Source organism: Mesocricetus auratus, unplaced genomic scaffold (assembly GCF_017639785.1).
Source record: "Mesocricetus auratus isolate SY011 unplaced genomic scaffold, BCM_Maur_2.0 Super-Scaffold_100008, whole genome shotgun sequence".
Classification (NCBI taxonomy): Eukaryota; Metazoa; Chordata; class Mammalia; order Rodentia; family Cricetidae; genus Mesocricetus; species Mesocricetus auratus.
The window spans coordinates 73,300,317-73,314,423 of record NW_024429192.1 but is presented as its reverse complement, the minus strand read 5'-3'; the positions used below and the strand labels follow the sequence as shown (position 1 = coordinate 73,314,423).

The 14,107-nt window shown below is 42.9% G+C and overlaps 1 protein-coding gene across 4 annotated transcripts in view; it reads left to right on the top strand.

The window, feature by feature from the left end:
- Dgcr2 (DiGeorge syndrome critical region gene 2) overlaps positions 1-14,107 on the top strand; it is a 62,395-nt gene that overhangs the window by 15,338 nt on the left and 32,950 nt on the right. For all 4 annotated transcript variants that reach the window (XM_040751169.1, XM_013118713.3, XM_005077535.3 and 1 more), the window contains exon 2: positions 11,210-11,332. Coding sequence is in view for 3 of the 4 variants with exons in the window: in XM_013118713.3 (XP_012974167.1) it covers positions 11,210-11,332 (123 nt within the window). In the remaining variant the exon portion in view is untranslated. The remainder of the gene's footprint in view (positions 1-11,209; positions 11,333-14,107) is intronic.

Below are 14,107 nucleotides of genomic sequence, written 5' to 3'. Positions count from 1 at the left end.
TCGGTTTTCTTTTTAATTTTATTTTTACTGCATTTTGCATTTACATGTATGTGTGTGGGTATGGTTGTGTGCTTTTTCATGTTCATGCACTCACTCATGCTCACAACTGTTTGGAGTGAGAGTTAGTTCTCATCTCCCACTGTGTAGGTCTTAGGATTGAACTTATGTCCTCAGGGTTAGAACTAAGTACCTTTACCCACTGAGCTACTTTGCCAGTCCTAAGGTTAATTTTTCTAGAGATAGTCTCATGTACTCTCAAACTCAACTATGTAGCTGTGGTAGTTTAAATGAGAATGCTCCCATAGGCTCATATATTTTTATGCTTGGTTTCCAGTTGGTAAAACTGTTTGGGAAGGATTAGTAGGTGTGGCCTTGTTGAAGAAGGTATGTCACTGGGAGTGGGCTTTGAGTTTTCAAAAGTCTGTGCCACTGTCTTCTGTGTTGTCTTAACCTGCAAACTTTTAGTTACTACTCCAGAACCGTGCCTGCCTGCCCAGCCCTTCACACCGTGATGGTCAGCTTCCTCTGTTGTAAGCTGCCTTGGTCCATGTGTTCACAGCCATAGAACAGTCATTCAAGGCACCTGGCCAAATGATCTCTGAGGTTACTCAGCTTTAGTTGAGTGCTGGCAGCCCTAAACAGGGCTTTAGTGTGGAGATCCAGTAGTGCACCATGCTCTGCAAAACCCTGGGCTCCAGCTCCTTTTTGCTTAGGGGACCTTCTCAGAGCGTTTGCTTCTTTAGAGTCATTCTTAGCAACAGAGCACTTGAAGTTTCAATAACAAGCAGGGCTTGAATGGCTTCTTCTTGGGGCTCAGGACGGCCAGGAATGGTCACCTCCATGTGTCTCAGAAGAAGGAATGTGGCCTAACAAGTTATGGTCATTGCTGGTAGTCTGGAGCAGAGGCCTTATAAGGAGTTTCTGGTGCCCTTTTATATACAAATCTCCACATGCACAGTTCCAGGGAGCTGTAGGGGCCAGGTGGTTCACACGGTAGTGACCAGAAAGGAGCTGTGTATTACAGGGAAAGAGTTGCAGGACAGCCAGACCAGACCCAAGAAGATGGTGGGGCTCCTGGGGGAAGGCAGCACAAATGGTATAGCCTGTGGAAGCTGGTGGCAGTTCTGTGCACCCTCACAAGGTCTGCTCGTGGCTGACTAACTGCCTAGCTCTACCTCCCCTGGCTGCTGCATGTGTTGGGCAAACACTCTGATGCATTTCTCCATGTTGTCAGATGCAGTCAGCCCATATCCTATGAAAATAGCTAGGCTCAGTCCCTCTGCGCTGAACTCTATGGGTGTTCCTTCAGTGTACCTTTTCCTGCTGATTGGTTCTCTTCAGGGCTGCACTGCAGACTGTAGGACTGCCCAGGCATGTCTGGTGCCCCAAATGCTGTCTGAATCCTTGTCCTGTCCCTTCACTTTTAACTTAGGATAGGATCTGTTTTATATTTTGGTTATCTATATTATTGACATTGGTTCATGTCTCCTGATAGTGTCCATAGGAAAAACTGCTGGCCTAGATTCCACAGTGCTGGGTGCAACTGCATGTACATAGGAGCCCACTTCCTAGAATAGTTTGGCCAAGTGAGCAAGAAGCCCAGCCAGCCATCCTTTCAGATCCTTTCTGCTGCTAGTTTGGGGGTGTGGTCCTGAAAAAAAGACCTTTTTTCTAGAAGCTGCTGATAAATATTGAGCCTTTGGAAAGTCTGCTAGGACACAGCTGCTAGCTCTGTCTAAAGCAGAGTGATGGAGGAATGACAGCCCTGCCGAGAGCGCTCAGACTTCCTGGTGATGGGCAAGTTGTGCATGGCCACTTCTCCAGATGTCCTCCTATATAGTCATCCTTAAGCACCAGTTGTTGAAAAGACTGTCATTTCCTAGGGACTAATGTAGTAATTAACTTGTGTCGTGGTGACAAAATACCCAAGAAATGAACTTAAAGGAAGAAAGGTTTAGTTTTAAGTGGAGAGGGTGTGGTGGTTTGAATGAGAATGGTCCTCATCATAAACTCATATATTTGAATGCTTGGTCTCTAACTCTAGCTGATTTGGGGAGGAGCCCACACCATTCCCAGTGAGCTCTCAGATGCAGGCCCTCAGCTACAGCTACAGCACCATGCCTGTCTTCCTGTTGTCCGTCAGGCTCCCCAGCATGGTGGTCAAGGACTCTAGCTTTCTGAAACTGTAAGCCCCGAGAGTACTTTCTTCTGTATATTGCCTTGGTCGTGGTGTCATTCACACAAAGAAAAGTAAGAAAGGGGGAAAGGCTCAGGCTTCCTGAGGCTCCAGTCTAAGATCGGATGGCTCTGCCACTTTAGATTAGAGGCAAGACAAATATCATGCAGGTAGACAGACAGAAAGGGGATGTGGAGAAGAGACATCCTTCCTTCCCAGTGACATATTTACTCTAACTAACCCCGCCTAATAACCCACTCAGCAGTGAGCTCATTGGTGGATTAACCAGTCATGAGATCAGAAACCTTGTGACTTAATCCTCAGGCCTATCAGCTGAGGGCCCAGCCTCTAACACATGTGCTTTTCAGGGACACACTTCATAACCATGTACAACAGATGTATATCTATAAGTGAAATTGCTGGGTTACAATGAAAATCTGCTTAGTATTTTAGCACAAATAATAAAAACCCAGAGATAGATATTAGGGTTTAAGCTGAAGATCAGAGAAGTAAAACAGCCAGCCACTAGCTCTTACCTCTGCCTCAGAATAAAAGGGCTGTCCTGTCTCCACAAATTCTCATACTGCAATGTTCTCCACCAAACCTGATTGCTCCTGTCTCTTCCTGCCTTATATTCCTCTCTGGTGCTGGGATTAAAAGTGTGTTATCCCAAGTGCTGGGATCAAAGGTATGAACTGTTTCTCTTTTACACTGATTCACTTTCATGTAGCCCAGTGTGGCCTTGAACTCACAGAGATCCATCTGCCTCTGTTTCCCAAGCACAGAGATTAAAGGTATGGCCACCATTGCCTGTCCTCTGTGGCTAACTAGTGGCTTAGCTCTGCACTCTCATCTTCAGGCAAGCCTGAAACTCACTCTGTAGACCAGGCTGGCCTCAAACTCATAGATCCACTGCCTCTGCCGCCCAAGTGCTGGGATTAAAGGAATGTGCCACCACTGCCTTGCTGCATGGTGACTTAAAAAAAAAAAAAGGTATGGCTGTACTTTGGACAGCACTGTGGCTTTTTTCTATAGAGTAAATACTGTTAAAAATGTTCCTTGTTTTTTGTTTTGGTTTGGTTTTTTTGTCTTTCTTTTTCTCATTATAGTTTAGAGATTAGTTTTTAACTAAACTGGAAGACCTGGAATAGCTTAGGGATGCAGACTTGAGGCGGAAAGAGACCATCCCCACTGTTAGATCCTCATTAGATAAATAGGCTTTGGTAGTGTGTCGCCCTGGGACAGTACTTAAAGCCTGATTCCTGCCCTGGAGCCAAGCCTGGCTTGTCCAGGCGAGGAAGCAGCCATAGAGGAAGTGATTAATCGTGACTGACCTCACAAGATCAGTGGCTGGACTTTTACCTCATGGGCAGTATCTTTCTCCTTGGAACGTGTTCCTGATTATGTAAACTGAAATCTGTTTCATTGTAACATGAATAATATAAACCCAGGGACTTATGGGGTTCAGACTGAAGATCAGAAGAGCAAAGTAACCAGCCACTAGCTCTTACCTCTACCTCAGGCTAAAAGGGCTGCCCTGTCCTCAGCGTGGCTGGAAAATAAATCTCTGAGACTGAATACTGAATTCCCCACTCCTATCTTATATACCTCTCTAGACCTGAGATTAAAGGCATGGAGCCCCAAGTGCTGAGATCACCTTTGTGTGAGCTGTTTCTCTTTTAGACTGGATCAATTTTCTGTAGCTCAGCATGGCCTTGAACTAACAGAGATCCTCTGGCCTATGTGGTAGCTAGTATGGCTGCTGGGATTAAAGGTGTATATCACCACTGCCTGGCTATGGCTAGCTTTGCATTTTGATCTTCAGTGGTTTTATTAACTCATAAATAACATATCACCATAGTTCATAGCAGTTTTTAAAATAGCCTTATATTATTGTACAGTTACTTAATAATCTACACATATTTAAAATGTAAGAGTTGACAAGTCATCCATCCCCCCAGGGTCTGATAACTTATTTGTTGTTCTTTTGTTATTGTTTTCTGTACCTCTAGATACACTGGAACTCATTATGTAGATCAAGCAGCACTGACAGAAATGTGCTTGCTTCTGCCTCCCAAGTGCTAGGATTAAAGATGTACTTCATTACACTGACTAGTTACTCCTCAAGACTTATCTTTCACTGCACTCAGACTTATATGTAGATTCTCACCGGCTGGAGAGAGAGCTCGGAGCTGAGGAATATGTACTGCTCTTGCAAAGGACCTGAGTTCAATTCCCAGTACCCACATCAGGCAACTCACAATTACCTATAATGCCAGTTCCAGGTGACCCGATACCTCTGGGCTTCTGGGTTATTTAGATCATATTTACATACCCACACACAGGTAAACAGACGTACACAGAATTAGAAATAAAGTAATTCTTCAATAAAAGAAGTAGAAGCTCTCAGGGAAGACAGCCTGTCTCTTGACAGTCTTTGTTTCTCTTTGGCTTTCTTCATTCTCTTGGCCAAAAAGTTAGCATATTCTTCAGCTCCCTCCTCGGTTTTCTTAGTGCTTTGTTTCTTTCAGAGCAGGGTGTTTGCATTTCTGTTGCAGAACACGTGGAGTAACAAGACATGAATATTGGGTGCTGTTGGTCCTGGACTCCTCACCAGCTTTGCATAAGGGCTTCCTGACAGCGCTGGGGGAAAACCAGGCTCTTTACAGAGGTGGAAAGGGCTTTCAGGTTCCACTGGCTCTTGGGCCCCAGCCGTGAGCACAGCAGTGTGGCAGTCCAGGAATCTCCTTTTCTACTTTTTCTAAACATTAACCAAATTGAGAACTCTCAGATTGGCGTCCACAGCGCATCTGTGAATAGACCTGTGCTTTCTTCTCTCAAGGTCTCCTGGTCTAGAACAAGAGTGCTCCTTACTCAACAGCAGGGCACTCTGCTGTAGGTCATGGGGAAGGTGTTCTATAACTGAGTTATATAACACACACGAGACATGAGTCTCACAGAAAGTGTGAAGCTTACGTTTGTTGTCTGCTTCAGTGAGTTTCTGACAGCTAGCTAGTGACTAGAAAGGAGATCATTCAGCTTTGTCTTGGCACAGGATACTGCCTAGGAGGCCCTACAAAGAGAGAGGGGGAGAGAGAAAGAGTTTTGATGTGTGGTCTATACATTGTGAACAGGTGTGTGGGTGCACTTGTCCATATGGGAGCATGTGGAGGGAGGCCAGAGCTGGCTTGAGAATGTCTCCCTGAGTCAGTTCTCAGCCTTAGTTTTGCAGATGTCTTGCTGGAATTTGCCATTTCTACTAGACTGCCTGGCCAATAAGCTCCTATGATTGTCTTCTCCCACCGCAGCCAAGATAGCAAGCATACCAGTTATCACCACAGATGTTCTCCTGTGCTCTTTGTAGTCTCTCCCAATGCCCTCTCATTTCTGACCTGCTTTCTGTAGTTATAGATTGAGTGTGTATTTTTAAGAAATTCAGAAAGTCTCTTGAGTACGCACTGACTGCTTTCACTTGGTGTAATTGAGATTCATCTGGCTTTTAAAAGTTTTACAATTATTATTATTTGTTTCTGTGTTGGTGTGAATCATTGACCCTGGAGTTAAAGTTGCAGGCAGTTGTGAACTCTCTGGTGTAGGTACTGGAAACCACTGCCAGGTCCTCTGAAAGAGCAGCAAGCACTCTTCATCACTTAGGTCTTTCCAACACCCATCCCCAACCCCAGCCTTTTCATTCCTCAACTTGATTCCTTAAGAAAGAGTTCCTGCAGGGCATTGTGGAGGTATCAATTTCTCTGGGACAGTTACAGATAGTTGTGAGCCACCTTGTGGTTTCTGGATATCAAACTAAAGTCCTCTGGAAGAGCAGAGAGGGAGGGAGGGAGGGAGGGAGAGAGGGAGAGAGGGAGAGAGAGGAGAGGCTGTCTGTCTGTCTGTGTGTTTGTGCCCTGGAGGCCAGCAAGGGTCATGAGCTTCTTGCAGCTACAGTTGCAGATCTTTTTCAGCTTCCTGATACGAGTGCTAGGCACTGAACTCTGTCCTCTGATAGAGTAGTAAGCTGAGCCACATCAAAATCAGCTTCTGGCACACTTTTAATCTCAGTACTGGAGGCAGAAGCAGAGATAGACAGACAGATCTCTGTGAGTTCAAGGCCAGACTGTTCTACATAGCAAGTTCCAAACCAAGGCTACACAGTGAGACCCTGTCACAAAAGAAAGAAAAAGTTACAAAATTTAATGAAGTCCAGTTTATCTTTTTTGTGACTCAACATACATCTTCACAATCTTTGCCTGAACTAAAGTTACAAAAATTTCCCATGGTTCCTGATCAGATTTTGATAGTTCGGAGCTTTACGCTTACATCTAGACCTGTTATGGTTTGAGTTACTTTTTCTGGTGTAACATAGCACAGTGCTTTCTTTATGGATAGCCAGTCATCCCATGTCTTCTTGTTGAAATAGCCTTTAGCTCACAGAGATCCACCGGCCTCTGCTTCCCACGAGAGGGATTAAAGGCATGTCACCATTGGGTTTTATGATACCCCCCTTGATACCTATTCTGGCCTGTCTTTATGTTTCTGCCATACTGTAATGGTCATTGTGATTTTCTGTTAGATCCTGGAATGTTTTCACTGCTCTCAGTTCTTTGCATTTCCACAAATTTTAGAGTCAGTTTGACAGCTTCTGTAGTCAGGCCTGGTGGAATATTGTTGGTAGCATTTGAATTTTCTAATCCATGGATATTGTACATTTCCCCATAAGTTTAGGTCTTTTAAATGTGTCTTTCAGCCATATTTTTTTATTTTCACCAACAAGATTTAAACATCTTTTGTTAGATTTATCACTGTTTTATTTTCCCTTCGTTGTCTTTTTTCAGTTTATTTATTTTTTATTGAGACAGTCTTACTGTGTAGCTCAGGCTGGCTCTGGATTCAGCCCTGCCTCAGCCTCCAAACAAAAGATAAAACCATGCTTTGGATTGGAAATAGATGCTTCCAGATAGTTATGTTTAATATTACCCTTTTTACTATAATATGAGACAAGCACTATAAAGAGAACCTGCCTTTAAAATAAGCACATGGATTTTCATTTCTTCTATCCAGCATCTTGCCTCAACTGTTCCTAAACTGTTGTTTGTAATTTACCTACTCTGTGGTAAATTCTGTGAAAAGAGCAGAAAGTGGACATGGACAATATACTACATTCTTCCTTCTACACTGTGTATATCTGTGTATATAATTAGCTTATGGCAACATAGATACTCCTTGACTTCTGATTGGTTATGTGCCAGTAAAGCTATGGTGACTTAAAAATACCATAGTTGGAAGGTACAGTTAATGCACCTAGCCTGCCAAGCACCATGGTTCAGCAGTGTGGTGTGCTAGCATGTCGTTCATGTATTGTTATATCATGACTGACTGGAAGCTGTGCACACTGCAGTTCAGTTTTGAGACCTGCCACATCCTGATTGCCCAGGAATATCTTAGATTCCAAATCAGATGTGATTCCTCCTGAATGTGAACAAAAGGAGATCAAGGAGATACAAATCGGAAAAGAAGTTAAACTTTTGCTATTTGCTGATGATACAACAGTATATATAAGTGGCCCCAAAAATTCTATCAGGGAACTCCTACAGCTGATTAACACCTTCAGTAATGTAGCAAGATACAAGATTAACTTAAAAAAATCAGTAGCCCTCCTATATACAGACATAAATGGCCAAGAAAGAAATCAGAGAAACATCACCTTTTACAATAAGCCACAAACAACATAAACTATCTTGGGGTTAGACAAGTGAAAGACCTGTATGACAAGAACTTTAAGTCTTTGAAAAAGATAACAGGAAATGGAAAGATCTCCCATATTCTTGGATAGGTAGGATTAACATTAGTAAAAATGGCAATCTTACCAAAGGCAATCCACAGATTCAGTGCATTACCCATAAAAATCCCAGCACAATTCTTCACAAACCCCAAAAGAACAATATTTAACTTCATATGGAAAAACACAAAACCCAGGATAGCCAAAACAATCCTTATACAACAGTAAAGGAGGCATCACCATACCTGACTTCATACTCTATTATATAGCTACAGTAATGAAAACAGCTTGGTATTGACTTAAAAACAGACAGGTGGACCAATGGAATCAAATTGAAGACCCTGATATTAATCCATATACCTGCAAATACCTGAATTTTGACAAAGAAGCTAAAATTTTATAATGTAAAAAAGAAAGCATATTCAACAAATGGTGCTGACATAACTGGATGTCCACATGTAGAAGAATGCAAGTAGATCCATATCTATCCCCATGCACAAAACTCAAGTCTAAATGGATCAAAGACCTCAACATAAATCCAGCCACAATTAACACCATAAAAGAGAAAGTGGGAAGTACCCTTGAGTGCATGGGCACAGGAGAACATTTCCTAATTATAACACCAGTAGCACAGACACTGAAAGCAACAATTAATAAATGGGACCTCTTGAAACTGAGAAGTTTCTGAAAGGACATGGTCAACAAGACAAAACAGCAGCCTACAGAATAGAAAAGATCTTCATCAACCCCATCATCTGACAGAGGGCTGATTTCTAGACTACACAAAGAACTTAAGAAACTAGGCATCAATATACCAAATAATCCAATTTAAAAATGGGGTATAGAACTAAACAGTGAATTATCAATAGAGGAATCTCAAATGTCTGAAAGACATTCAAGGAATTGCTCAACATCCTTATCCATCAGGGAAATGCAAATCAAAACAACTCTGAGATACCATCTTACTCCTGTGAATGGCTAAAATCAAAAACACAGACGACAGCTTATGCTGGAGAGGATGTGGAGAAAGAGGAACACTCACTCCTCCACTGTTGGTGGGAGTGCAAACTTGTACAGCCACTTTGGAAGTCAGTATGGCAGGCCGGGGAGATAGCTCAGCAGTTAAGAGCACTGGCTGTTCTTCCAGAGGACCCAGGTTCAACCGCCAACACCCACATGACATCTCACAACAGTCTGTGACTCCAGTTCCAGGGGATCTCACACCCTCATACAGACATACATGCAGGCAAAAACACTAATGCACCTGCAGTAAAAATAAATAAAATTTTTTAAAAAAGGAAATAAGTATGCAATATGGAAGTTTCTCAGAAAATTGGAAATCAATCTACCTTGAGGCCCAACAATACTACTCTTAAGCATATACCTAAAGGTTGCACCACAAGGACGTTTGCTCAACTATGTTCATAGCAGCATTATTTGTAATAGCCAGAACCTGGAAACAACCTAGATGCCCCTCAACCGAAGAATGGATAAAGAAAATGTGATACATTTACTCAATGGAGTACTATTCAGCGGTCAAAAACAGTTACATCTTGAAATCTGCAGGCAAATGGATGGAACTAGGGGGAAAAAAAAACATCCTGAGTGAGGTAACCCAGACCCAGAAAGACAAACACTCCTAAGTGGATAGTAGACATAAAGCAAAGGATTACCAGCCCACAGTCTACAACCCCAGAGAAGCTAGGTAACAAGGAGGATTGTAAGAGAAACATACATTGATCCCCTTGAAAGGGGAAATAGACAAAATCTCCTGAGTACATTGGGAGCATGTGGGGAGGGGAAGGAGAACATGGAACAGGATGCTTGAGTTGGGGGAAGGACAGAGAAGGAGAGGAAGAAAAGAGATATCTTGATAGAGGGAGCCATTATGGAGTTACTGAGAAAACTTCGCACTAGGGAAATTCCCAGGAATCCACAAGGATGACCCCAACTAAGACTTTAAGCAATAGTGGAGAGGGTTCCTGAACTGGCCTTCCCCTATAATCAGATTGATTACCTTAATTGTCATCATAAAACCTTCATCCAGTAACTGATGGAAGCAGAAACAGAGATTCACAGCTAAGCACTGGACTGAGCTCCTGAAATCCAGTTGTAGAGAGGGAGAAGTGATAATATGAGTAAAGGGGTCAAGACCACGATGGGGAAACCTGCAGGAACAGCTGACCAAAGCTAGTGGGAGCTCACTGACTCTGGACTGACAGCTGGGAAACCTGCATAGGATTGAACTAGACCCTTTAATGTGGGTGACTGTTGTGTGGCTTGGGCAGCTTATTGGGGTCACTGGCAGTGGGACCAGGATTTATCCCTAGTGCATAAACTGACTTTTTGGAGCCCATTCCCTTTGAGGGATACCTTGCTCAACCTAGATACACTGTGGAGGGCCTTGATCCTGCCTCAATGTGATGTGACAGACTTTATGGAATCCCCATGGGAAATCTCACCCTTTGTGGAGTGGATGGGGGTGGGATGGGGGGAAGAGGAGGGAACTGGGATTGGTATGTAAACTAAAATGATTGTTTAAGAAATTATATTCAAATAAGCTTTTTACTGCAAAAAAAAAGTCACGTGGGGGTGAGGGAGCAGAAGTAAAGGAAAAATCAACAAGAAGGGAAGAATTTGGTACTTGACTGTAGATACAGGTTGGTGGCTTGTTTTGCTGACAGAAACCACTGCCAACTTTACCTTATTCAAACACATCATCTCACTACTACCTTACCTCTAGCTGCCTGCAGCATGCCAGATAAGCGTCAGAAATCTATTACCCTGTAGCTTCCGAAGTCTGGTTTTCTAGTTACTTGAGTGACTCCCATCTGTTCACACAGTCATCTTGACATGCCTTCTTGTAAGCCCTTATTTTCCCGGAATGTAGTTACTGTTACGTCACGCAACTTATCAAAGCGTCACCTTCCTAGGAAACCCTGCTCAAGTCCCATCTTCTTAGAAAAGTATTCCAAGAGTCCCGTGGCTTAAGATGGCTCTGTCCTTCCTTGTGTTGGCATACCATTTAATGTTCCTGGAAGGGAAGAGGTGCTGTGCTCTGATGCAGGATTGTAACCACTCTCCATCCTCTCCTTTGGGAACGTGTGTTCAGATCCCCTGTGAGGAAGCTGGCTATGGGCAGCCACTCAGCTTCTGAAGGACTTTTCCTAAGGGTACCATGGTGTGAACAGAGTTCTGTCCTGGGTTTCTGCTTCCGTACCACTTCCTCAACAACCTATTGCCCTTTTGTTCCATAGAGCTTCGGTGCAACCCTGGGCAGTTTGCATGTCACAGTGGTGCCATCCAGTGCATACCCCTCCCCTGGCAGTGTGACGGCTGGCCAACGTGTGAGGATAAGAGTGATGAAGCTGACTGTCCAGGTGAGTGTGTAGGTTGACCTGTTTCTGCCATGGCCTCCCACAGGGAGGAAGTGGAATGAGGCAATCCACATGCTCTGTATATATTGGAGCCACTTTTGCATGTGGCCTTATGTTTTCTAGAATTGTCCACACTAGATTGTTTCGTTGCCCCCACCCTCCAAAGCATGTCTGAAAAGAGTGTAAAGATAGAAAGCTATGGAAATAAAATAATAACAGTCCTTTCAGTAGCAGGGAGGTGGGAATTTCAGTTTTGTGTGTTGGAGACAAATTCTCACCATCTAGCCCAAGCTGGCCTAGAATTCAAGATTGTATCCAGTCCATTCTGTCTTCCAAGTGCTGGTGTTATGGATAGATAACGTGCCACAACTTGAGCAGAAGTGGACAGCATACTTGGTGCAGTGTGTCCTTTATGGGCTTTTCTTGTGTTTCGGAAGCTGGAAGGCTGAAGCCATAGTACTTGGAATGCCCCACCAGCCGCCTTTAGTATATCCTTTGGCTCATGTGAGAACATCATGTGGGACACAGTATTTGCTATGGCTACCAGCTGTCTTAAGAGCACCATCGGGGTGGGGGTGGGGCTGGTGGAGGGACAAGGGGGGGAGCTGGGATTGACATTTGAAGTATGCATGTTTCTAATTTAAATAAAGAAAAAAGAAAAAAAATGGACCAGGCAGGCTAAGACATAAAATTACTGACCACTTTGCCACATAGCAAATAGGATAAGTTAAAAGGCTTCCTGTGATCTGTGTACTCAGAGATTTCCTTACTAGCTTTTTGTTTTTTCTATTATTTTTCTTTTAAGAAAGCATAAAAGGTGTCACTGAAATCATTGCCATTGCCCAGTCTTCCTCTTTCTAAGAGTTAGGCCGTCTTCTGAAAGGAATGTAAATCCTTCTTGATTAGGCCTTAAGTTTTAACAATATGTGTATCTTGAACTAAAACATTGAATTCCTTATAAAATTATGCCATAAATAAAAAAAGATTTTGTTTGTTCCTTTCCAATCAGAAAAAAAAACCCATTGGCTCTTTTAATGGCTTTCTTTAAAAAAAAAAAAAAAAGAGTGGAGTGCCATCAATGTTACCCTCAGTCTCCTGCAGGCGGGAGTCAGGGTTGGCTGCAGAGGTGAAACAGAAGGTAGAGGTGTCCATTTGACACCTACTCTGCATAGCTGTGGGATTTTGATTCTCTGAAGTAACAATGCTGTTCCTCCAGAAGGTTTTGTCGGCATGTGACATCAATTCTGAGATGTGAGGAGGACTTTTCTAAGATCACTCTGAAGAAGGTATAATGAACAGTGCCTACAGAAAGCAACATTTACTTCAGAGTTGGTTTAGGGAGACACCAAATGGCCTGCAAGACAGAATCTACTGGACACTGACAGATCTAAGACACATGATAAATGGTAGAGGCAGAATTGTATAACACATGGCTGTGACAGTTGGAAAGAAAATGAAATTAGATCCCTAACTCATAACACAGAAAATGAAGCTTTAAAGTAAAGAAAAAAAATTAAAGACAGTCTAAGTGAATATCATTTTGATAAGGAGTTTAAAATCTCCTTTGAAAAACAACTATTTTTAGCTAGGTGGCAGCAGCACACACCTTTACTCTCAGTACTCATGAGACAGAGACAGGTAGATCTCTGAGTTCAAGGCTAGCCTGATCTACAGAGTGAGTTCTAGGACAGCCAGAGCTACACAGAGAAACCCTGTCTCAAAAAAACAAAACAAAAAACCCAAGAGCAAAACAGCTGGCTTTGCTTAGTTAAAAATAAGATCTTCCCTTTATTGAAAGACACTAGTAAAAAATGGCAAAGATCAGCTGTAAAATGGAGAAATGGAAGCCAGGGGGATGGCTTAGCTGGTAAAGCCCTTGCTGTGCTTGAGAAGCTGAGTTTGATCCCAGCACCACATCCAAAGCTAGGCATTGTGGGTTGCAGTTGTAACAGCAGCACTTGTAGGGATCAGAGATAGGCAGGTCCCTAGGTCTCACTGGCCAGCCTAGCCAAATCAGCAAGCCCCAGGTCCCAGTGAGTGTCAGTGCCAAAAAGACCAGTGGGTGGTTCCTAAGGCATAGCTATTTCTTAGAACAGTTACCAGTAACAATGATTAAACGTAGAGCTATGTAAGTTTTTAGTACTTTAAAGACTGTAAGGTGCTGTTAATACACCTAAGAATGGCAGAAATTAAGATGTCTGCTAAACTAAATGTTGGAAAGAATGGGATACTGCCAAGGTGTGGGCACAGTGGGTAAATTGATCTATCTGCTTTAGGAAACAGGTATTGTCTTGCAAATCAGACCATCCTCATATTCTGTGATGTAGGATTCTTATTTGGAAGAATTTGGGAGAAATTCTTTGAGCATTTTTCTACTAACATCTTGGGACACAACCCAAATGTATGTGATTACATGGTTAAATGTGTTGTGCCAATGACAGAGAATGAACATTAGGTATAAGTATCAACATTTATGTCAGTAGACGAAAACAAATTGGCAGAAAACTTCAAGCATCACAGTGTAGATATGGATTATAGATGTGGATTGTTCCATGAGTTAACATAGGAGTAAGCTGAATAGAGCATATCGGTACACAAAAATCATGGCTTAGTGGCAGACCAGAAGGCTCAGGTATTGTGAGTTCAGCCCTGTATTTCATTGTGATGCTTGTAGCCTCTCCTCTTTAGAAAGCTGGTGTGGCCTTTTGTTGTTGTTATGTTGTTATGTTTCAAACTCCTAGGCTCACCATAGCCTCCTGTCTTAGCTCCACATGTTGG